The sequence below is a fragment of the Tupaia chinensis genome, unplaced genomic scaffold, assembly GCF_000334495.1.
Source record: "Tupaia chinensis unplaced genomic scaffold, TupChi_1.0 Scaffold000644_1, whole genome shotgun sequence".
Classification (NCBI taxonomy): domain Eukaryota; kingdom Metazoa; phylum Chordata; class Mammalia; order Scandentia; family Tupaiidae; genus Tupaia; species Tupaia belangeri.
Window position 1 is genome coordinate 4,943,800 of NW_006160165.1, and position 22,428 is coordinate 4,966,227.

Genomic DNA, 22,428 nt, shown 5'->3' on the forward strand with positions numbered 1-22,428 from the left:
CATTACCTTTCAAAGCTCCTATGTCAGGCTCCGGCTGCCTTATCTCAGGGGCTTCCTGTCCCGGCCATGTGGTGGCCCCATGTGTACCTTCTTGGGACACTCACTCGGGTTCTGGGGATTTCGACAGAGGCCCCCAATGCTGTCCTGAGCGCTGGGACTGGTAGCAGTGGGGTCTGCAGCAGGCCAAGGATGGATGGGGCCGAAGGCCGAGGATGGACGGGGCCAGGGGAGATAATGAGAAAGACGCGTGTGTGGCTGAGAGAGACGCGCGGACGCCTACGGTGCTCTGCACACGGGGGTGTCTGTCCGTGCTCGCTGCGCTGTGTGCTTCAGTTTCCAACAGCCACCAGGCAGTCCGAGAGCTCCTGACATGACTGCACTGGAATAGGGCACAGGCACTGGGGTTTTTAGAAACAAACACGGTGATGCTGTCAGTCAGCCACGTTTGGAAAGCACCATGGGTGGTGCAAGAGACCCTGCACCCTGCTACTGGGAGCAGAAAAGCTAACACTGGCACTGGCTGTCCTAACCAAAAGAGCCATTAGGGACCACAGCCGGCGAGCGCCAGCGCCCAGAGTGACAGACGGCCTGGTGGTCCAGCTGCCTCTGCCGGGCCGGGAGCAGAAGTGGGAGTGGGCAGAGAGGGCTGCCTCGGAACCCACAGAGCATGGTCCAGAGGCAACTCTAGATGCTTCCCAGGGTGTGGGCGTGGGTCCCCGCTCAGGTCACCCTTGTGACCTCACTATGCTTAGTGCTCAGTGTCCCCCAGACACGTTACAGGACAGCTTGGACAAAGCAGTGCTTTAACTGTTAAACTTGCGAAGGTCCCATCAGCAACTACATGAGAGGCTTTGGAGGAATCGGGGTATCATGAGTCTGCGTCTGAAAGTCCTCATTCACTGTTGAATGAGGAGGGAGACCTGACTTCCTGAGCGTCCAGAACCACACACAGATGTCCCAGAGGGGCCATCGACCACCATAGGGGCTACCGATGGCTAATTGTATCCTAGCCTGATTTTCATTTGTCTTTTAGTTTTTTGCTATAGGGTGCATGCGCTCTCTGGAGACAGAGAGAGAGAAAGAAATCACCCTCCACAGGGAAGACCATGCTGCAATCCCTCTCCTTTATTCTCTCAGGATTTTGGACATGCACACATACATGCCCAGCATGACTTTCAAGCCACCAGGTTCAGGACTCAAACCACACAGCTGGCCACGGGGGATCCGGTGCCTTAACCTCCACACCACCTGCTGGCCCCTCACCTGATTTTTAAATTAGATCTTTTCGTGGGCCCCCGCTGAGTCGGCTTTCTGTGTGTTTTCTACCCTGTACGCGTTTCTCTATTCCACTAACGAGAGGAAAATGTGTGCCGTCGGTTGAAGGAGCATGGAGTAGCAGGGTCAGCCAGCTGCTTCCCCGGAAGAGCTCGAGCTGAGACCCACAGGGAGGTGCCCTGTGACCTCAGGCATGAGCGATGCAAGGAGCAGGAGGGCCACGCGGCCAACGGTTAGCACGATCCAGCAGAGTGAGGCACTGCTTGAGACCGGAGCTCATGGTCTGGGGAAAAGGCCCAGAAGAGGTTGTGTGGGTCACAGAAAGCCTCCTCCAGAACGCTGAGCCCCAGGGGCATATCCTGGGCCACTCTTCTAGAACAGAAGGTGACTCAGCACGGCTGAGAAGCCAGACTGGGACCCAGGGCTGGGCTATCTGCAAGACTGGAGGAAGGCGCATGGGATGTCAAGGACACGCAGCCACTCCTGCAGCTGGACAAGGGAGGGACTGTTTCCTGCATTGCTCGCTGAGCTTCCTGGGGAAGGGTGCCCTGTCCTCCGCCCCCAGAAGACAGAGCTGAGAAAGTGTCCAGTGAGCCCCCCTCCAGGTCGGCCCCTCCAGGAAGCTCCCCCCTGCTGTGCTGTGCCCAAGGCCACCTCGTGCGCTGGACGACAAAGCAAGTTTGTTTTGTTGTTCGCTGTCTGAGGACAGTTTTTGGAAGAGTTGTGTGTCCCACACAAGGAAGAGGTTGGTGCTCAGGGATCGCAGTCCGCGAGCCAGCCCACCTTCACAGCGCGGGCTGGCCTCTGCGGACCGTCAGACAGGCTGCGTGGCGACGTGGAGCCCCTGGTCTCGGGCGCGTTTCCACGTGCCCGCCTTGTGAGAACAGGGCTGAGCCTGGGAGGTGGAGACCAGATGCGGGCACGCACAGTGCAGTGCACTCGCTTGTTCTTCACTTGGGTTGGTTTTGCTTGGTTTTTACTTTCACACAGAAATCCTGTTTCTAGAAGAGCAGAGCAGTTGGTCGTCACAGGGGCCGCAGCAGGCCACCTCTCACCACGGCTGGTACCGCGATGCGGTCCCCGGTGTGGGAGGGAGCCATCCCAGATACAGTGTGCACCTCACCTGGCAGCCACCTGAAAGCCCTGCCGCGCCCTGCTTCCTTGCAGGGTAGGATTGGAGTAGGGTCCTCTGGGAAGGGAGGGAGAAGCCCGCAGGTAACCCGAACCTGTTTGCTGTGTCTACCAGGTGCCTGTCAGCCTTCCCGACACGACATCCTCTTCATCTGTAAGCCCAAGGCTCAGAGAAAAAAAGAACAAGAGTCAGGAGTAGCTGTTCCTGGGGCTGGCAGGTGACACGGTGGTTAAGGCACTGGACGCCCGTATGGCCGACTGCGGTTAGAGTCCTGGACCCAGTGGCTCGCTCGCTCTCTCTCTCTCTCTCTCTCTCTCTCGGTCTCTCTCTGGTGAGCACATTTGTCATAAAGGAAATTTTTTAAATAATAGTAAATAAAACTAAATAATTCTTTTTTTTAAAAAAAGGTAGATGTTTCTTAAGCAGAGACTGGGACCTCTAATCATCTTGTCAGCGTTTTCCAGTTCTAGAAACCCGGCATTTGAACTCGGGGTGTCCAGTGATTCACCGTACTTGGGCCCCCAACGGATGTTGGGGAGCTCAGTGGAGGGACGAGTCAATGAGGGACAGAGGAGGAAGGGGTGCCAAGGAAGCACCTAGCCTTCCCAAATAATGGCAGCCTGGGGTGCGTCAGAGGCCTTCCGGAAACTGGGCACGGACGCTCGCTAGAGCCATGAGATCCAGGAGCCTTTCGAGGTTCCTAGGTTTGTGGCCACGCCACTCGGTGCAGACAGCGACGGCGCTGACGCTGTGGGAGCAAGCTCACCCGGCCGGGGTGACGTCGGTACTGCGGCTCGGGACCTGCCGGTGGGCGAGGAAAGGCAAGTCATAACGGGCCGCTCGGTTCCCAGAGCCGGACTCCCTCTGGCCCGACGGTACCAGGTGCCATTCCCAATGCCACAGACAGCCCTGTCCAGAACCAGAACTGAGCCATGCCACGCTCGACTGCCTGTCAGTGTTCTCACTCCAAAGATGAGAAGAAAGCGAAGGGGTAGGAGGGTTGAAGATCGGGGAGCGGTGGGGATGGGAAAAGCAAGCATTAGACACTCTGACTCTTCTAACGGAAGGTCGTTCCGGGTGGGTCCTCCCAGCCTCCAAGCCCCATGGGCAGCACCTTCTGGAAGGTGCTCCTCCTAGCCCAGTGTCCTTCTGGACAATTCCAGCAGAAATCAGAGCCCTCCCACAGTTCCTCAAGACGCCCTAGAGCACAGAGTGCTGGAGAGGGCCCGGTCACCGGAGGGCCTCCTGGTCACTGTGTCTGACTGGTGTGTCGCCCGGTTCTCGGTTGCTCGGTTGGCGTGTGTACCTGCAGCCCCGGACCGTACAGCCTTTGTCAGGGGGCGCTCTGCTTGTGACCTGGTGACTCCAAGGCCCCTTCCCTCCCTGAATCTTGCTAGGGCCGGGTAGACTGCTGCCAGGGTAGGAGGAGATTGTCCACTAGGGGAAGGGAAGGTCCTCGGCCGCGGGTAGGCAGGTGCCGGCCCCTCCTCCGTGCCTGGCTGCTCATGGTGAGTCCAGGAGCTGTAGCTCCTGGCGTGGTTTCTCGGGGGTGCCTGGGTAAAGGCTGCCCTGAGTCATGGCAGAGGTGGGGAAGAAGCACCGAGAGGAACAGTGGCAAGGGCAGCCTAAAACCAGCCATGCTAGCACGCCCCAGCACAGAGGCCCGGTGGCCACCCCAGGCTGTGCAGCCGTGGAATGCCGGGCCCACTCCCTCCACGCCCCGGCTTCCTCCACGCCCACTTGTAAAGAGTGTGGCCACCGCGTTTTCCAGCGTCCCCACCCATGGTTGGGAATTCTGGCACCCAGTCTCTCTGGAGCAGTGTCTGAAACTGCCCACGTGACTGCACTTTACAGAAGGTCACGGGAGAGGAGGAGGCCCACTGGGCAACCCCAGTGCATGCACCTAGATGCAGAAAGTGGTCAGGGCTGACGTCAACCGGGGTTCGGGAAGAACGGCCCTCACGTTCTCTGGGGGACAAAGGGCCTGCGTCTTGGCCCTCCGGTCGCTGGTGACTTAGCGGGCTCTCCCAGGCACTTTCTAGAAGCATTCCGGAGGAGTGTCTGTCTGCGCTGGTGGGGACAACTCAGTAACGCACTGTCAGGATCACAGATCAGGCGCACTTGGTCCACCGAGCGGAGTCCGTGTAAGTGCACGGCCAGGCCGCGAGCCGGGACAGTCCTCCTCCTGCAGGCCTCTGGGCCCGGTCGGTCTCCCTGCCTCCAGGTCTGCCATGTTGCCAGAGTGCAGCAGACTTCCTGCCGACTGCTCTGTGTGGCCCACACTGTGTTAGGAAGGAACAGGAGCACACCGAGAGCGGATGGGAAAGAAAGGCCGATGACGGCACTGACGTACTTCGGGTGTTTAGGCCCCGGCGTGCTCGCCGCCTGCGCCCCCGCATGCTCACCGTTTAGATCTCCGCGTGTTCACTGTTTCTGGTGCGGCAGCGCTCCGGTGCAGGCGGGTGAGGGCTTGGTCATCTTCGGGGAATTTTATCTTAAGCTTGTGGTAGCCAACAGCAACAGGGGACCTGGCTTCCACCCCGGTGACCTGAGCTCTTGGTTGACCTTGGGCACAAGGCTCAGCGTGGCTGACTGCTTAAATGATACCCAGGCCAGCTGTTCACTGAGTTCAGAGGAAACAAGAGCAAGGAGAGGAGTGGGCAGCTAAGAGGGCCCTCACTAAAGACGGACTTGCCTTTCCAAACGTGAGCACAGGGAAACTGATGGTGTGTGGGACCCCAGTGGTCATCTTCCCAAGCTTCATTCTGTAACCTACACGAGGAGACTTCAAAAAGGCCATGGACACACGACTAGAGCCCGTAAGTTTATGCTGGCGCGAAGTACCCCTGTCGTCGCACACGTCGCCTCTCCTGGCCTGCACTTTCTATGACATTTCTGGAGACCCGGCCTATGCAGGTGCACAGTCTGTGCATCATGTCGAATGGAAGTTTCGAAATGCCCAAAACACCCGATCTCCCCAAACAGCGGAGACAGCGAGGGTCGCGCTCTAGGTCTGCAGAGTAGGTGTGGGCGGACTCTGGCATCTTCCGCTGGCGGGGAGACAGCAGGGAGCTGGGAACATGGTCCCGAGCCACTCCTGCTGGCCACCAGGCCCAGCCCCAGGCACTTCCCACAGGCACGTCCCTTCACCCTACCACGGCCCACCCACGTTGTAAATGAGGAAGCGAGGGGCACGGGTGAGCATCTCTCATGAGGCCAGCCCACTGCAGGCCAGCCTGGCACCCATGTACCTCGGGCAGAGCCCCCTCCAGATGTCCACCGCTTGGTGCAGAGTGGGTCTAGAGCAGCCGAGATCCCCACACCGGCCTGGACGCCCTGTCTGCAGGCACAGACACGAAACAGAATCACTCCAGGGCTCAGGAGACCCACCTTCTCACCCCCACTCCAGATGAAGGACATGAAGACTGGAACAATGAACTGTCCTCACTCACCAGCCTAGGAAAGGAAAGAACAGGCAAAAAAGCTACGACTGCCCAGCCCCGGTGCAAACACCCAGATGGTCGCACCTACGAAGGCGTGCGAGCCCCTTCTCAATTAGCCTGACTGAGGAGGTCAGCACCCAAACCCCAGGGCAACCTGCACACTGCGGGTCAGCAGTGCAGTGATTGACTGTGGGCCCCTGCAGTGCTTCGGACAGCCAAACATGCCCACAATGCACTGCGGTGCAGACCGGGTTTGAGCGCTCACTGCCAAGCCTCCCCGAGGATGACCCACACACGAATGTCACGCCAGCCAGCCTCTGACTGCTACTGTGTTCTCCTGGCCCGGCGAGAGGTTTCTGAGTGATTGCACAGTGCAGTGAAAACGAAGCATGAGTTCACGGCACAGGAATCCACAGCACTGCTGATGCGGAGGACACGGATACCTGCCTTCGGAAAGCTGCCAGGCGCCATGGCTTCAGCAGGGTGTACACGGGGAGCGCGACAGAGTGCAGAAATTCCCGCCCATCAGCCTGGCAGGCAGGTGCTGCGAGTGCCCCGGCATGGCGACCTCAGCCCCTTGGCCTTGGGACTTTGTCTGGGGTGCAGAGATGAACCCCAGGCATCCCGCCAGAGCCTGCCCGGGCGGCAGCAGGCAGCCCCGTGCCTGCCCGTGCAGACGGGCACCTTCCCTGCCCAGTCCGGCCTCACCCAGCTAGAACAGAGCCCTCATTGTGTCCTGCAGGGGTGCACGACGGCCTCATGCCGCCCTTCTCGGGGTTTTTCCCCAAATTCAGTTTAGAGGGGGGGCTTTGGACAAAGCTCTCGAGCTGGGATAATCACGGCAAGAGATGAGTTCGCTTTGTTTCTTGCAAACAGCCTCGACTGTTTGGTTCAGACTGAGATGCCAACGCTACGACGCATTCTTACCCACTGCCAGAGGGACCGAGAACTGACGTGCTATAAAAACAACTAAAGTGTAAGGCAGGTTCTGTGTGAGCTAACGCCTGTGTTAGACGACGTCTCGGTAGACAGTCTCTACCAGGTGAGCCGGGTATAAACAGAACAGCTCCGAGATGTCACGGGAATCTGTTCTAAATATGAGACATGAAATTCTGTCCTGCAGCTATTTCTAAGACTGGGGACTCATTTCTAGCTGTAATTATACCGGTGGCCTCTTGAACAAGAAGTGGAAGCTCCTGCTGACGTGTTCTGCTCCATACTGAAACAGAACAGAGTCCCCGAGGCTGTATGACTGGGTGATGGTCTTTATAAAAGGTCGCCTTTAGTGTGGCCAGGTTTCTTGTTTATCTAGTGAGAACACGGACACGTCGGAATTGAGCAGCGAGTGCAGAATCCACAAGGAGGCCGCTCTGTTCAGGTCCCTTTTCCCTAACACGGGGTCCCCGGTCCCCGGCCACAGACCACTGCAGGAACCAGGCCAGCAGCCGCAGGTGAGCACGGCGAGCGAGGGGAGCCTCGTCCAAGTTCACAGCACTCCCCAAGCTCACACCACCACCTGAGCGCCGCCCAGTCAGGCCAGTGCTGCCATCAGGTTCTCACAGGAGCCCCGGGAAGTTCATGCAGGAAGGCTCCAGGCTCGCACTGCCTGGGCGTCAGGAGAGCTGTGTGGTCGTTCCCTCGTGTATTACAGCACACGTAAAGTGCGGGTAAATGCGATGCGCTTGAGTCATCGGAAACCACGCCCCCGTCCCCATCCCCACCCACCGCAGTCCAGGGAAAATTGTCTTCCACAAAACCAGGTCCTGGTGCCGGAAAGGTTGGGGACCGCTTCTCTGAAACTCCCTGGTGGGCAGCCATCGGGGGCAACGTCCGTGTGAAACGAAAGTCACATTAGTTCATGCGTGCCGATTCCCGGAGTGGAGCTCGGCCCACCAGGGAGCCGAGTGGCCGGAGACGAAGTGACCAACGCGCACCGCGCTGCTGAGGGGCCTGACCGGGGACAAGCGGCCACGCCCCAGCATTCTCCCCTGGCCTCATCCGGCCACTCGCTCTCGCAGTGTCACGGCTTCTCCCCACCGCTGGGCACGCTGCCCTTCTGTGCAGCTCAGCCTCTTCCCGTGAATCTGCGCCACGGCTCACAGCAGAGCCCTGGATTCGCTGCAGCGTCGGCCTGCTGGGAGTAGTGTACCCGCTAAGCTGGGAGGTTACTGGGCAGTGCAGGCCGTGCAGCCGGAGTGGTCTGCTCCAGCACCCGCTGCCCAGCCTGTCAGCCCGTGTGTGGTTTGATGGAATAGAGGATTCCAGACATGGTCCTGCGTCGCCTTGTGGCCAAAATGCCCGTACCCTAAGAGAATGAATGGGGGTGAAATGTCGAGTCAACGTGGGTTGGACTTTCTCTGTTCCCAAGGGAGCATGGCTGGTGTGAGCGGGTCTCGGTCACACCGGTGGGGCCGAGCAGCCGAGGGGAGCACTCCGAGCTGCAGGCACGGCATGGCAAAGCGTGCTCTTAGGGGAGGATGAGAAACTGGCAGTGTGTGTGCTGGGTCCTTTAACCCTTAACATTCTGCCCTCCTGTGCAATACTTGGTTGGAGTGGAAAAGGAAGGGACTTGGAGAGTGGATGGAGGGCCAGCAGGTGGCATGCAGGTTGAGGTGCTGGATTCTCACAGTTGACCGCAGCTTGCGTCCCAGACCTGGAGGCTTGAAAATCGTGGCAGGTGTGTGTGTGCCCTAAGTCTTGAGAGGAGAATAGAGAAGGGATTGTAGCACGGCCATCCCCCCTGGGAGGTGCTTTCTCACTGTCTCTTCCCCACCCCACCCCCCAGAGAGTGCAGGTGTACTATGGCAAAGACCTAAACAAAAAGAGAAAAAGAGAAGAGGAGAAACGAGTGGAGGGAGCGCGGAGGCAAAGGACAGACCTGTGCGGCAGGTCTGGGGGTAAGCCAGGAACGCGGCGGACCTGGGAGGCCACGTGGGCTGTGAGCAGAGCACATGCGGTGTACACAGAGGGGTCTATCCAGAAGACCATCCAGGGAAGGGCCCACCTAGCCACACGTTGAGGTTAGTAAAACCTGAAGGGGGACAAGCTGGGTGGAAGGAGATGGCGAGGAAGGGTGATTTCCGGAGGTCGGCCATGTCGGCTCGCGGCGCAGGGACTGAGCAGAAGTCCGGAATACGACTTCATTGCACCTGGCCACGCACGAGTGCCATGAGCGTGCGTGTGCGTGTGTGTGTGCACATGGAAAGGCCGCTGGCGTGCACACTGGCTCTCAATGACGCAGACTTTGTGATGCCTTCCAGAGGGAAAGTGTCAGTGACCCATGACCAGGCCACCCTCCCTGAGGGCTCTCCACGTGTGCTGGGGCAGATCCCAGGATCTCATGCTGCCACAGGGACCAGCTCAGGGCACTGTGACCGGGGGAGGCTTCCACAGCAATTTCAGAGCTGGAGAGGGGTAAGAGCTTCTCACTGGAGACTTTCGGGGCTTTGTTTCATTTGTAACTCAAAGCCTTGGGAACCCCAGACCGGAAGTCATTCAAGATCAGCTTTTGGAACCAAGTGAATGAAACCCTATTCACAACAGAATTCAGCCATGGGTTCATAAGTGTATGTAAACCGCGGTGAACGTAAATGCTCTGTCTTAGCGCCATCTGTGCTGGCTTACCCAGCAGGACAGGCAGCGGGCCCCGCCAGAGGTGAGAGGCTCCGTTTGGAGGGACTGAGGAAGAACAAGTGAGCGAGCCCGTAGACGGCAGGGCAGGAGGACCGCACGCGGTAGACGGGGAGCCCTTTAGCTTCGAAGCAGAAATGCCCTACACGTCAAGGCGTCCTTGTCATGCTTCATGCCCAGCCGGGTGGTCTCTGGTCCCGCCTGCCTGCCCCTGCAGCAGCCTCGGCCAGACCACTTTTCGGGTCCTCACTGCCTGGGTCCCAAGTCCCTGGACCAGATGGTCCATGCCGAGGTGTCTGCAGATCTGCACCCAGCACCTAGCAAAGCCGTCCAGCCAGTGAGGCCTCACTCATCCGCGGGGGAGGACCACGCTGCTCTAAGAAAGCGAGAGGGCCCTGGCCAGAGCGCCAAGCCCCTGCCCACAGCGGCTTAGTGTCGAGTCAGCCCCTGCCTCAACTACTCCACGCTGGGGGGCCCTCCCACCACCCTGCTCGCTGGTGAGGAGCCATGCTCAGATTCCACCTTTCACCCTAGAAGGGGGAGAGGGTGACCAGGAAGAGACGGCGAGGGTGCAAGAGTGACAGAGAATGCCCATCCCCAGCCTGCCCTGCCACTGGCTGCTTGTCGTCAACTGCAGGCACGGGCCACCCATGTGCTGAGGTCACCTGGCCCTGGGCAAGTCATTTCTGGGCAGTGCTGGCTCCTACCCTGGCCCCTATACCTGGAGCCGGCGCTGGGAGCCTGATGCCAACCCCCCACCCCCCCAAGGCTCGAGCGCCCGGGATGAGGAGGACTGAGGGGACTCTGACTGTCCTCATTGGGCCAAGAGCCCTGTGGTTTCAAAAGGTTTGGTCACTTCTCTGCTGGGCTCTGCCTTTCGCCTCGCCCCTTTGCCTCGCCCCCCTCGGCTTGGAGTCTCCATGGCCAACCTCGCCTCTTCTGTACCCTCCCTCTCAGGCCGCCTCCCGCCCTCCTCCATCCCTGAGTTGCCCATTCACCTGTCACTCGGCCTAGTCTGTGTCCGGGATGTCCCGGCCCCAGCCTTTGGCCCCAGGCTCTGTGCCTGCCAGCGGCTGCCCCAGCTGGTCAGATGCCAGGGCTCTCTCCGCTCACTTCCTCTGAGAGACCTTGGCTATAGAGTGCCTGGCTCTGCCCGGGTGATGAGGGCCGGGGACGTGACTGCGGCGTGCCACAGGTGTCCGTGTGGCCTGAGTAAGCGGGCTTGTCGCCATTTCTTCTGGTCCTCCTGTCCCGAGTGCAGCCCAGCCTCCTTCCTCCAGCCCTCGGTTCCGCGTGACTGCGGGAACACCGGCACTCCGTCACAGAGCCTCGGCACCTTCTCTGAGCGTGAGCCTGCCCACCAGCTACTCCGCCGTCTCCAGCTGGCTGCAATGTTAGGGCCTTGCTAGAGTGAGTGCATCTGGGGCGCCCTTGAACCGCTGTTGAATAAGGGAGCCTGACTCGGCCTGGACCCGGCCCACGGTGTGGGGAGGAGGGCTCCGTCCGCACTTCCTCTTCCATGTGCCCGTCTTACTAATTCCACTCTGGAATTATTTCCTTCATTCCTAAAGCTGTCTGTGCGGAAATGGCTTATATTTCCCGTTTTGATAAACTCGCAGTCATTGGGACGCTTGTACCCAGCTGCCTTTCTCCTTTGTTGGCCTCTTTCTGTATTAAAAGAATGACTGGGGACCAGCAGTTAGCGTAATGGCTGTGTCGCTGGACTCCCATGTAGTCGACCGCGGTTCGCGTCCCGGACCCATGGCTTAAAACTCATGCCGGGGCCGGGAGCGTGTGTGCCCCAATTGTGGCGTGGCCATCCCCCCTGGGTGGTGATTTCTCGCTTTCTCTCTCTCTGTCTCTCTCTCTCTCTCTCTCTCTCTGTCTGGCGAACGCACACGCCCTATAGCAAAAAAAAGAAAAAAAAAACTCTTCAAAAAGAAAAAGAATGATGCAGGGTCCAGCTGGATGGGACTTGTGGCGAAGACAGAGACAAAGACGTGTGGGTTTTGCACTTTGCCTTAAAATGGGAAGGCTGCTTGCCGGCTAGCCACAGGCGGTGCTTCCCTTTCATGTCACTCAGAATGGGCTGCTCGCTGCTGCCTGGTAAGGAGGTGGGCTGTGCCAGGGCATCCCGTGGTAAAGGATCTGTCAGTCCTCCCAGAGCCTGCTGTCTGCGGCCGGTGGCATTTGTCTTAGAAAGGCTTCCTTGGACAAGACTTTTCTTGGGACACATGGAGAACAGTAGGCTTTGTTTCAGGACAGATGAGTTTTGTTCTTGCATCTTCATGTACGTGTGTCAATACTCATTTTGTACATGCCGGTAGCGCCAAGGCCAGCATTTCCCCCTCACTCGTGTTCATTGTGCCAGCCTTAAACGATACACCTCTGCAGAAAAATGCACGCCTTTCTGTGGGTCCGTCCTAAATGAAAAGACCGTTCAGCCCGGCAGTTACAGAAGCAGCCTTGGACAGCCTAAGTCTTTCATGTGCTTTATTGTTTGGCATTCACGTTGTTACATAAACCTATTTTTAAATGTCCTAAATATAAGTGCAAGCCTGCCATTGGGAGGAGTGGCAGTGAGCAGGTCTCTGGGCATCTTGAAATGGGGCCCCTTCTTCACTGTCCACAGAGGGTCCCCCTTTGCACCAGGTGGCAAAGGCACAGCACTTCCTCCCCCGGCACCATCCCTCATGCCAGCAACGTGACACTTGCTTCTCAGTGCCAAGGGCTACTCCAGGGAGAGCAGGGCCAGTGCCCCACGGACCGGATGTTCCCTTAATCCCGCAGCTGCCGCAGCTGAGCTCCTCTGACCCCTCACTGCAGCTGAGGGCCCAGGCCCAAGGCAAGGAGCTGTCCCACTCTGCCTGGAGCCTGGTTTTCCTTAGGAGGTTCCATGACTCCAGCCCTCCAGAGACAAAAGACGAAGGACTCTCGAACACATCTAGAGGAATTTTGCATCTGGGATGAATGCCCACGCAAATACTCAGATTTTCAAATCTTTCTAATGTGACGATGCCAAGATTCAGATAAGACTCCATGGAAAAGAATTCCCATATAAAAGGTCGACGAAATACTCACTGCGAGCTTTCCACTGGAATGCACCTGGAAACGGTGCCTGCTGCATTCCAGTCCAGTAGAATATGATCTAAGGCTTCCAGAAAATACATCTCATGCCTTTACGTTGCCAGTTGGCGCTAAAGCAATCCAGGTCATTTCCAATTCCTGCACTCTAATTAGCACAGCAAAGCCCAGCTACCAGCTCAGAGCAGGAGAAAATCTAGCAAAAAAAGAAGAGCCCTAAAAGGATGTTTTGAGTAAGGAAAAGAAAACAAGGTTTATTTACCCGTTGGCCAATGAGACGCTCAGAATCGAGGCCCGGGTGCTCACCTGTCCTGAACACACAGAGGCAGGGGCAGAGGGAGGCCAAGGCCGCAAGGGTGGAACTCAGTCCTGGAACACACGCCCTTCTACCCCACCAGTGCAGATGGTTCAGTGGGGGCGCTTTTCTCGTCTTCCACGGGCCGGTCCAGCCACCATCCTCACGTGCTTACATGGGAGCCATGTTACAAGGCGGGTTCAGGGGCCACAGGTGGCACTGTGGTTAAAGCACTGGATCCATATGGCCAACTCCATGGTTCTAGTCCAGACCGAGCGGCTTGAAAAACACACCCAGCATGCATGCATGTGTACCCAGTCCCAAGAGGAGAGTGGAGAAGAAGGGATTGTGGTGTGGCCATCCTCCCCGAGGGGGAGTGATTTCTCACTTCGCTCTCTCTCTCTCTCTCTCTCTTTCTCTCTCTCCATTTGTCTCTGGCGAGCACACATGCCCCATAGCAAAAAAAAAAAAAAAAAAAGCAAGTTTTGATCCAGGAAATCTGGGTGGAGCCTGCATCCCCAGCTACCAGACACTGGGAGAGGCAGGGTGCAGACAGGAGAAGTGCCACAGCCACATGGGGACTGAGGACCTTGCTGCCACATGGCCACGTTCCTGCTTCTGACCCACCTCCCTCTCCTGCCCCTCCTGTTCCCCAGCACTCTGAATGGCACTTCAGGACGCGTGTCCTCAAATTGCCCATCCAGTGCCGCCCCACTTGCCGGCCCACGTTTCTCTGCTGGCCATGGCTCCTTCTGCTCCTCCCTTGCCAGGACGCAACAGGGATGACTCGGTCTTCTCTTCCTGCAGCTCAGACTCAGTCTGCTGGGCGTCTCTGGTCTTACTCCGTCTTGCTTCTAACACGTGTGGTTCACCTTTATTTTTCAACACCACTCCATAGGTTCCACACCACGGAAGATGTCAAGAGCCTATGATAATACTTGACTTATCGTCCCTGTCCCTTGCTCTGCAATGGCCCCGCCCAGCCTCCTTAATTCCACTACCGTGTCAAGGAGCGATGTGTCAGATGGGGCCTGGCCTCCAGCTGAGTGGGTAACAGCCCCTGTGAGTGTCCATCCATTTGCTGAAGGACTTAAGTATGAACCCCCCAAGCTCCGTTCATAATGTGGAATGCAGGGCCGCAGTCGATAGGTCCCACATCTGGGCGTCTGCCGGCTCTCAGGCCACAAGGCTACGGGTGCCGACCCAGGGACGGTAAGGCGGCAGGGATGCCGTGGAGCCCCGAGCTACGGGTGCCAACCCAGGGACGGTAAGGCGGCAGGGATGCAGTGGAGCCCTGAGCCGAAGACAAGAAACAGCAGCGTCGGGGCTTCCCAAGGGGCTCCAGACTCCGCCCTCATGCAGGATGTTCTCAGGTCCCTGCTGGGGAGAGTGTGGGGGCCTTGTCATCACAGGCCTGGAGGCTGGGTCACCTGCCCCCTCTGTCACAGCCATGAGGGCCTCGGGCTGAGTGGCAGCGAGGTGGGCCTCATGGAGGTGGGGGTCAGGGTGATGGGCGGTGATGGGCGTAGCCCAGCCCAGACTGGAGAGCTGAGTGCGGCTGCCCTGTCTTGTTATCGCGTTGTGTGACTTGCATGTGCCACCACTGCCTTCCTCCCCTCTAGCTGCCACCTTCTTCAGGGCACGCAGGAACTTAAGGGAGGCAGGCCCCTTGTCTGCTGCTTGGTCCACTTCCTGCCTCTGCATCCCCATGCTCCAAGGCAGAGGTGATTCCAGCCTGTGCCCACTGTATGCCCAGAGCGCAGCACAGCCCATGGCCCGGGAGTGAGAGTGGGTGGACCCTCACCAGTTTTGCCAGTCTTCGGAATGACCAGTACACCTGGGCCCAGAGTCCTTTTTGGTCTTGAAGGACATCCTAATTAAGTGAAAGAGTTTGACAGCTCAGCCAGTGGGCGTGGCATGGTCTGAGGAAGCAGAGCCCTTTCCACACCAAGAGCAGGGTCCCTGGGAGCCCCTGGCCCAGAACTGTGTCCCCCCCGAACTGCTTCATGGCGAAGCAATGGCCGGCCTCCTGCAGGGGCCGTGGAGAGTGTGCAGTTGGAGCAGTGCTCTGCGCATGGCTGCCCGTGGCAATTCGGACTTCGCTGAGCACATGGGTGCAGGATTCCGTCGGTGTTACCTTATTTGCTTTTTTACTTTTGAGAGAGATTTTTGCTATAGGGCGCGTGCGCTCACCAGAGACACGGAGAGATGGAGAGGGAGAGAGTGAGAAAAAAGCCCCCGTGGGGAAGGCCACACTGCAGTTCCTTCTCCGTTCTCCTCTGGGGTTTTGGGCACGCACACTGTGAGTTTCAAGCTGCCAGGTCCAGGACTCACACTGCGGTTGACCCTGTGGGAGTGCAGGGCCATGGCCGCTGCATCTGGCCCCGACGTTACCTTTTTTAAACTGTGATTTTGTAGAAAGAGAAATGTGAAATGTTTAGAGAGACCTATAAGGATTCTATAAAGAATATTAAAGCATACTGGGCCCAGACCAGCAAATGGCATGGTAGTTAAGGCGCTGGACTCCCACACAGCCAAGTGCAGTTCAAGTCTTGGACCTGGAGGCTTTCTCTCTCTCTCCCTCTCTCTCTCTCTCTCTCTCTCTCTCTCTCCCTCTCTCTCTGGTGAGTCATGTATTCTATAGCAAATTAAATAGTGATGATGATGAATAAATAAAAGTTACATATGGACAGGCTGGTTTCTTGTCGTTAAGGGTGGTAGGCAGCCCCCACTGGGAGGGGAGGAAGGGAGGGAGGAAATGGGTTATTTGTGTAAGGACAGGACAGGAAGTTGGATCCTGGTTGTCTTTAAGTTGCATTGAACAATGAAGACAAGGCGTGGCCGTGAGCCTGGGGCATGGGTGGCAGTCAGTGAGGGTTTTGAGAACTCTTCTGTCTGAGGGGAGGGGCTGGAGCCCAGACCCAGCACCCCACCCAGCAGTTCCCACACTCCTCATCCAAATGCCACAGGAAGGCATTTGCATCTTGAAAATGTTCTAGAGCCCCTATCTTTCAGGGAACATGAGGCCCAGGCTGATGACTCGTCCGTCTGGAGCAAGCAGTCTGATAAGCAAACAGTTCTCGTTCCTCCTGGGGCTCTGGCATCCCAGTGTGTGCTGCTCAGGGCCTTGTAAATGCCAGAAGTATCCGAGTGTCAGTTCAGGGCAGATAAGGTGCTGGTGGGAACACAGGCGCACATGCGTGCACGCACGCTCCCACACAGCAGGGCGGGAGGGCTGTCTCTCAGTGCCGTGACACGGAGTCCGAGCCATCCGCCCACGGGTGAGCCGGGTGGAAGCTGAGTGGTGTCTGCCTTCGCTATGAGTCTGAGCTCCAAAAGCGAAACCGTGCCGTTTGATTTTGACCAGGTTTATGAACTCATTTTTATAACTCCTTCCATTGAATATCCGAAGCCTAGACTAGGGAGTCTGCTGGATCGATTTGAAGCCATTAAAATCATTCCCACCATTGATTTATGTACAAAGATTTGGAAAATGGCTCTAAACGTCAAAATTAAAAATAGCATTTGAAGCACGGATGGAGACTATGAGTTTATACTTTAGAGTAAGACATTCCCCTGACCCTTCCTGCACTACCGGACAGGACTTACTGGGTAAGCGAGGGACACGTGCCAAGGCACCGACTCTGAAGCATGGCCATGGGACCTTGACCCTGGGGCCAGAGGGCAGTCCTCCAGAAAGCCAGGCTTGGTGTAGAGCTGGGTTTCTAAAACCCACGTGTTCAGACGCAGGAGTTACGAGCGCCTTGTAGATGAGCACTAAAACTTTGAAGGACTGGCAAGTACCAGACTCCTGCTGAGAGGGCATGAAAGGGTTTAGGCACATTTCCTTTTACGCTGTGGAGCTTGAGTGGACTGCCTTGGTCAGGACAGAATACAAGCAAGAAGATTCAGCATGCTTTTGAGGAATTGGCGTCACGGCGTGAGACTTTCAGGCACTTAGGAACTTTGAAGTGATGACCGACGCCGTCCGTACCACTGATCAACTACATAAACACAGGGGAACGGCAGTGCCCAGGAGGGCCCTCCCCAGTACAAACCGCCGACTGTGGCCAGGAGGCGCCTTCTGCACCCGCGCGCGAGTCGCGGCCAAGCGCCAGGTCAGCTCTGGGTGGCCTTGCCCTGCCCACCTGGCGCTGCCCCCGGGAGCCTGTGCTGAGCAGGTGCAGGGGGCCGCGGCTCTGCAGTCTGCACCCTGCACCAACGCTGGTCACCCGGCGGGGACAGGCACGCTCTGGCACATGTGCTGTCACAGAAGCTGACCAGTCCCTGGGTAATCACCCTGCCTCGTCACTGGGACCTCACATAGGAGGCCGTGGGAGGTGTGGGAACTGCACTTTGTTCATCCCAGGGAAGGGACCGTGGTCGTGAGCTTTACAGGTGTGCTGAGATCTGGCTGGAGGCCACACGTGCCCAGGCTCCCCCCACCCTGTGACTCCTGCCGGATAGGCTTTGCGATGGGCTTCCGAGATGGGTGGGAGGAGCCAGGCTGGGATTCACCTGTGTGGGGTAAGGGCTGCCAGAACACACCTGGTGGAAGGTTCCTCTGGTCACCTGGTGGGAGAGGGGCCGGGGCTGACGCTGTCAGGTTGCAGCGTCCTTGTCATGGTGTTCTGAGAGGAAGGGTTCAGGAACCTCTCTGCCCATGGGCGCCCAGTCCGTCTGGCGTGGAATGTGGAGATGAAGGTGGGAACGGCCTTGCCGTGGGCACCGTCCGGCCGAGTCCCGAGCTTTCTGCTCAGCTGGTTGTAGAGCTCTGCCTTGGCTTTTGACCCAAAGCTCAACGGTGGCACCCACTGGCTGCATGGCTTTGTCCTGCTCAGTGTCCTGAAGGGTGCAGGGGAGGAACGGGCTCCCGCCATGAGGTAAGGGGGGCGCGCTGTCATGGAACCCCGCGCTCACAGTCTGTGGGTGTCCGCGATGGGGCATGGCTGCCCTCGCCGGCCCCCTGGAGCCCACGGGGATCACCCTGACTTCCAGGCAGAATGGAGCTCGGCTTCGTATGCGGGGAGCGTCTTGTTCATGCACAGCCCGGACACCTGCTGTGATTTCTTGTCACGAGCCACCCTGGGTTCTGGGAACGTTCTCAACTTTCCAGCCCCAGGGCTCAGCATCTAGCACTTAGTAGGCACTTTGAAAGGCTGGTGCCATGGAATTAATACACTTAGAGTGTGTCCTGTTAACCGTGAGAGTGCCGCACCAGTGCAAGCCGTCACTTGTGGATGGTGACAGTGAGAGGCTGGGCGTGGACATGGGGGCATTTGGGACACCCCTGTACCATCCACTCCGTTTTGCTGTGAACCTAAAATAACTCTGAAATTTAAAGCCTCCTTTTAAAAGGCGTCTTGGCTGTTTGAAGAGTCGTTAGGGTTGGAAGGACTGTCAGCAGATGTATCCGACAGATTGCCATTGACAGCGTTTTGGGTAACGTTTTCTTGCTTTGTGTCTCGTTTGCAGGGTGTGAAGAAGTTCGACGTGCCCTGTGGAGGGAGAGACTGCAGCGGGGGCTGCCAGTGCTACCCCGAGAAAGGAGGACGGGTAAGTCGTCGCCGTGTACTGCCCACGGCCTCCCTGGGTCCCGCTGCACCCGAGCACTGATGCGGCCCAAGGAAGTCACACGCACTTTGTGCGGACGTGGCACCGATGCGGTCTCTGCTGGGTTGCAGGAACAGTTCCCTGGGTAGCCTTTTTCGTTTCATAGAGAAGAAAGAGAAAAGACCGCGGATTGGAAATGTTGACCAGTGTTGAGTCTAATGCGGTCGTTCAGGGACTGGCGTGTCATTCTGTTGCCTTTGAACTGGTGTTTAGGACCACGGCATGGTGCTGGAGGGCTGATCCCACACGGGCAGCTACGTGATCCAAGGCCCGGACGCAGGAGCTTGAGCAGCTCCAGGCCTGTGCGTGTGTGCCCATATCCCGCATGGAGGGAAATGGAGGGAAGGGATTGGGTGTGGCCGTGTCCCCCTGGGCTTTCTCACGTACTCTCTGTGCCTGTCTCTCTCTGGTGAACACATGTGCTCTCTGGCAAATTTAAAAACATAAACTTCTGTTTGAGTCCTGGCATTGGTTCATTTAAAAGCTGTCATTAGGCCAGTGGGTGGCACGGTGGTTAAGGCACTGGGCTCCCACTTGGCCATCTGCAGTGACTGGGAAAGCCGGGCACAGGTGTGTGTGTGCCCAGAATCCCGAGAGGATGGAGGAGAAGGGAGTGTGGTGTGACCGTCCTCACTGGGGGTGACTTTTCACTTTCCCTCTCTGTCTGTCTCTGACAAACAATGGCAATAATCCAAAACTCAAATCAAATCTAAACACCATGGTTTCCCGCACAAGCCCATCGTGCGAATTTGGTGGCAGGGAGGGTGGTGTCTCCCTCTGTCCCCTCCAGGACCAGGCTTATCCGCACCTTCACCCGGCACGTGTCGTGTGTGAGAGCCACTGGTTACTGGGGTCAGAACTGGACCCGCCCTGAGTGTCGCTGAGTGGAACCTGAAGCCAGTGTTTGAAGGAGCCGCTGGCGCTCCACCGCCCATGGAGCTCGGCTCCGCGCTGGCCGTGGGCCACAGGCTCCTCTCCCAGCCGAGTCCATCCGGAATCACACAGGGGAAGTTTGCCACGGGGACCTTCGTGCCGGCGTGGCAGTCCTTTGACGTGCCAGCCTGTGACGGATGGTTACTCTGCGGCAAAGCACAGTCATGGAGGCTTCCTGCCACCAGAGCAAGGTTCCTCCGCGTGCAGTGCTCAGCACACGCCGCGGCTCAGAGTCTTAGAGCAGGCTTCTTACTTGGAGTCGGAGCGGGGTGCTTTGTTTGAGGAGTTACTCCGTGTGGATCATTTACCAGCACTTCAGAAGGACACATATTTTGAAATATAAGGAAGCCATTTACGAGATTTCACATCCCCTGGGCCCCGGCTATAGATTTTCCCAGCGATGCTCCCGCAGTGGCCGTGAGAGTGTGTGCTGCAGCTGGCTCCAGGAGCCGGGCCGGCTCGGCCTTATATGGACCGGAGCAGGTCCGTTCACAGTGGGCAAGTTGCGGGTGGGGTGAGACTCCAGAGAGACGCTGCATTCTTGTCCACATAATCAGCCAAACAGAATCCAGACAAGCTGAGTAGAAGGTTACTGAGTCTGTTCTTTTTCACTTTCTATGATTATTTGATACAGAGTCAATATTTTTTGAATTTCCATAATGCCTTTAGAAGACCGTTACTGCCCAGCGAAGACCGCGAGTTCTGGTTGTTTCACCAGGCGACACCGCACTTACATGATGCCATAGGTCCTTCAAAGAGCTTGTCCGGAGGGGCCCGCTCAGGGTCTCCGGGTCTGTAAAATTTGGTAAATGTACAGTACAGGTCTCAAGAGCTTTTATTAACAGTGCCCCTCGGGAAGCAAACACCCGAGTGAAGTGACGACCGGAAACCCTCTGGTTAACTTGGTCCACAGGAATGACCCACAACTCGGTCGGGGGATGCCTTTGCCCTAGGCACTCAGGCAGGCTCACACACCGAACGGCCCGAGCTGCGATTTGGCGGTTGTCTGAGTAGTTTGCCCAACACACAGAGCCAGGTGACACCCCACTTGGGGCCTGGACTGCAGGGCCCTCCGTGTGCCTGGACACCGCAGGGGGCATACCAGGTGCCACGTCTGACTTCCCTCATGCTGAGAAAAGTCAGGCGCCACCATGGCACCTGAGACCCGCGCTGCTGCAGGCCCATGGGGACCCCGCGCCGGGCACACAGAGCTGTCCAGTTAACAGGTGTGCTGCCAGATGCTGATCAACAGGGTGACAAAGGGTGACAGGCGGGAATCGCTGAAACCTTCCCCACCACCCGGGGCGTGCAGACCACTGCGGGTTTATCTGGCACGTTCGTGCAGATACTGCCTGTCCGGACCACTGCGTCCTCGCTAAGCACGCATCGAAGCTCGGTCTCTGTCCGGTGCACACCCGGCGTCTGCGGCCGGACTGCATGTTAGCAAGCAGGCTTTCCCAAGTGTGTCTGCAGGAAGCCGGGTCGTTCCTGCCCTGCTGCTGGAGTGACACAGTTCTGTAAGTAATGTAACACAAAAATAGCGCTCGGGCAGAGCCGCTGTCGGCTGCGTGCACAGCTAGTTCTTTCCCACAGCTCCCCGGGGTCCGGGGCCATATGTTCCCGGCAGAGCCACTGCAGCAGCAGAGAGCACGCCCGCCCGGTGCAGACGCCCGCTCCCCGAGTGCTGGCTGGTCGGCCTTATATGGGCACGGTACCCAGCTCATCTGAGCCTCTGCGTGGTGACGCCAGCATCAGAGACTGTGTCACCAGATAACCATCAGCCCCCAGCAGAAATCGCAGACGTGCTCTGGATTTCCCTTCCGAGTGAATCCTCGTGTTACCGAGTAGATGAGTTTGGTGCGGAATTTACTGAGTCTGGCTTTCTACCCAGACGTGGCGAGCCCCGATTCTCATGGCAGAGAGAGCCTTGCTTCTCACGGGCAGACCCGTCAGCCCCACGGATGACTCCAGGGAGCCACAGCACCAGGCACGTGTGGCACATGGCCCCGCCTAGGCAGAGCTGGGAGCTGCTTTCTGCCCCCGTCCTTCCGCTCTCGCAGACCGTGAGTGGCTGGCCTGACTCTCACCCCCATTGTGGCAGAGTCCAGAAAAAACTCACATCTGGGGGCTGGAGAGGAACTCTGTTTCCAACACGATAATCGTTTGCGTCTGGACTCCCTTCGCCCACGTTAATCTGCAGGCATGAGATCTCCGAGGTGGGGGAGAGCACACAGCGGAGATGACAGGAGCTTTCACTCCTTTTGTTCCAGAGCTGTGATTCCCAGCGAATTTTCTGCAGGCCTCTTCAGTGCTTCGTGAACACAAAGGGAATTACATTAGCAGACAGCACAGGTCCCAGTCCTAGCTGCCCACGGGGGGCACATGGGGACGTCCGTACTCTGCCTGGGCCTGCTGTGGGGCAGGCTGCCCGCCTGCATCCACTCCATGCTCCGCTCTGTCCTCTGCAGACGCATGGAGACGGCAGGTGGCCGAATGGTGAACCCCAAGCAAATTTCTTGCAGCATTCCTGTCGGAGCAGGGCAGCGCTCCGCAGGGGTAAGAACCAAGGGCGCAGTCGCTGAAGTAACGGCCAGACGGGGAGAGCACGGACCTGCCACGCAGGCGGCTTCCCACTGCATACCAGCCCACGTGAGCGAGCCGGCGGCGCACCTGGTGGCTGAGGCGCTGGACTCCATGCGGCCAACCTGGTTCAAGTCCTGGACCCAGTGGCCCAAAAACCATAACAAATAAGTAGATAAATAAATGTTAAAAAAGAAAGAAAGGTTGTAAAAGGCTTTTGTTTCCAAGTAAGCTCCATTTCACTTCATTATTTCAATCATTTAGCCAGGTTTGTGTTCACAGAACACCTTTTTGCCTAAGGCAATCAGGACCTCCAGGAGTCCACAGTACGGTCCTGGGTCTAGTTCCAGGCTCAGGGAACTAGCGAGATGACCAAAGGCCTGTCCGACCATGGTGGGAACAAGAGAGGCCCCATCGTGGGCCCTGGAACGAGTGGCTTAAAC

The 22,428-nt window shown here is 57.7% G+C and overlaps 1 protein-coding gene across 1 annotated transcript in view; it reads left to right on the forward strand.

Annotated features, from left to right (window-relative positions):
* The window catches only part of COL4A2 (collagen type IV alpha 2 chain), a 182,075-nt gene that overhangs the window by 34,406 nt on the left and 125,241 nt on the right, over positions 1 to 22,428 (forward strand). Inside the window, 1 exon segment of the mRNA XM_027776199.1 lies at positions 18,335 to 18,415. Coding sequence (XP_027632000.1) covers positions 18,335 to 18,415 — 81 coding nt within the window.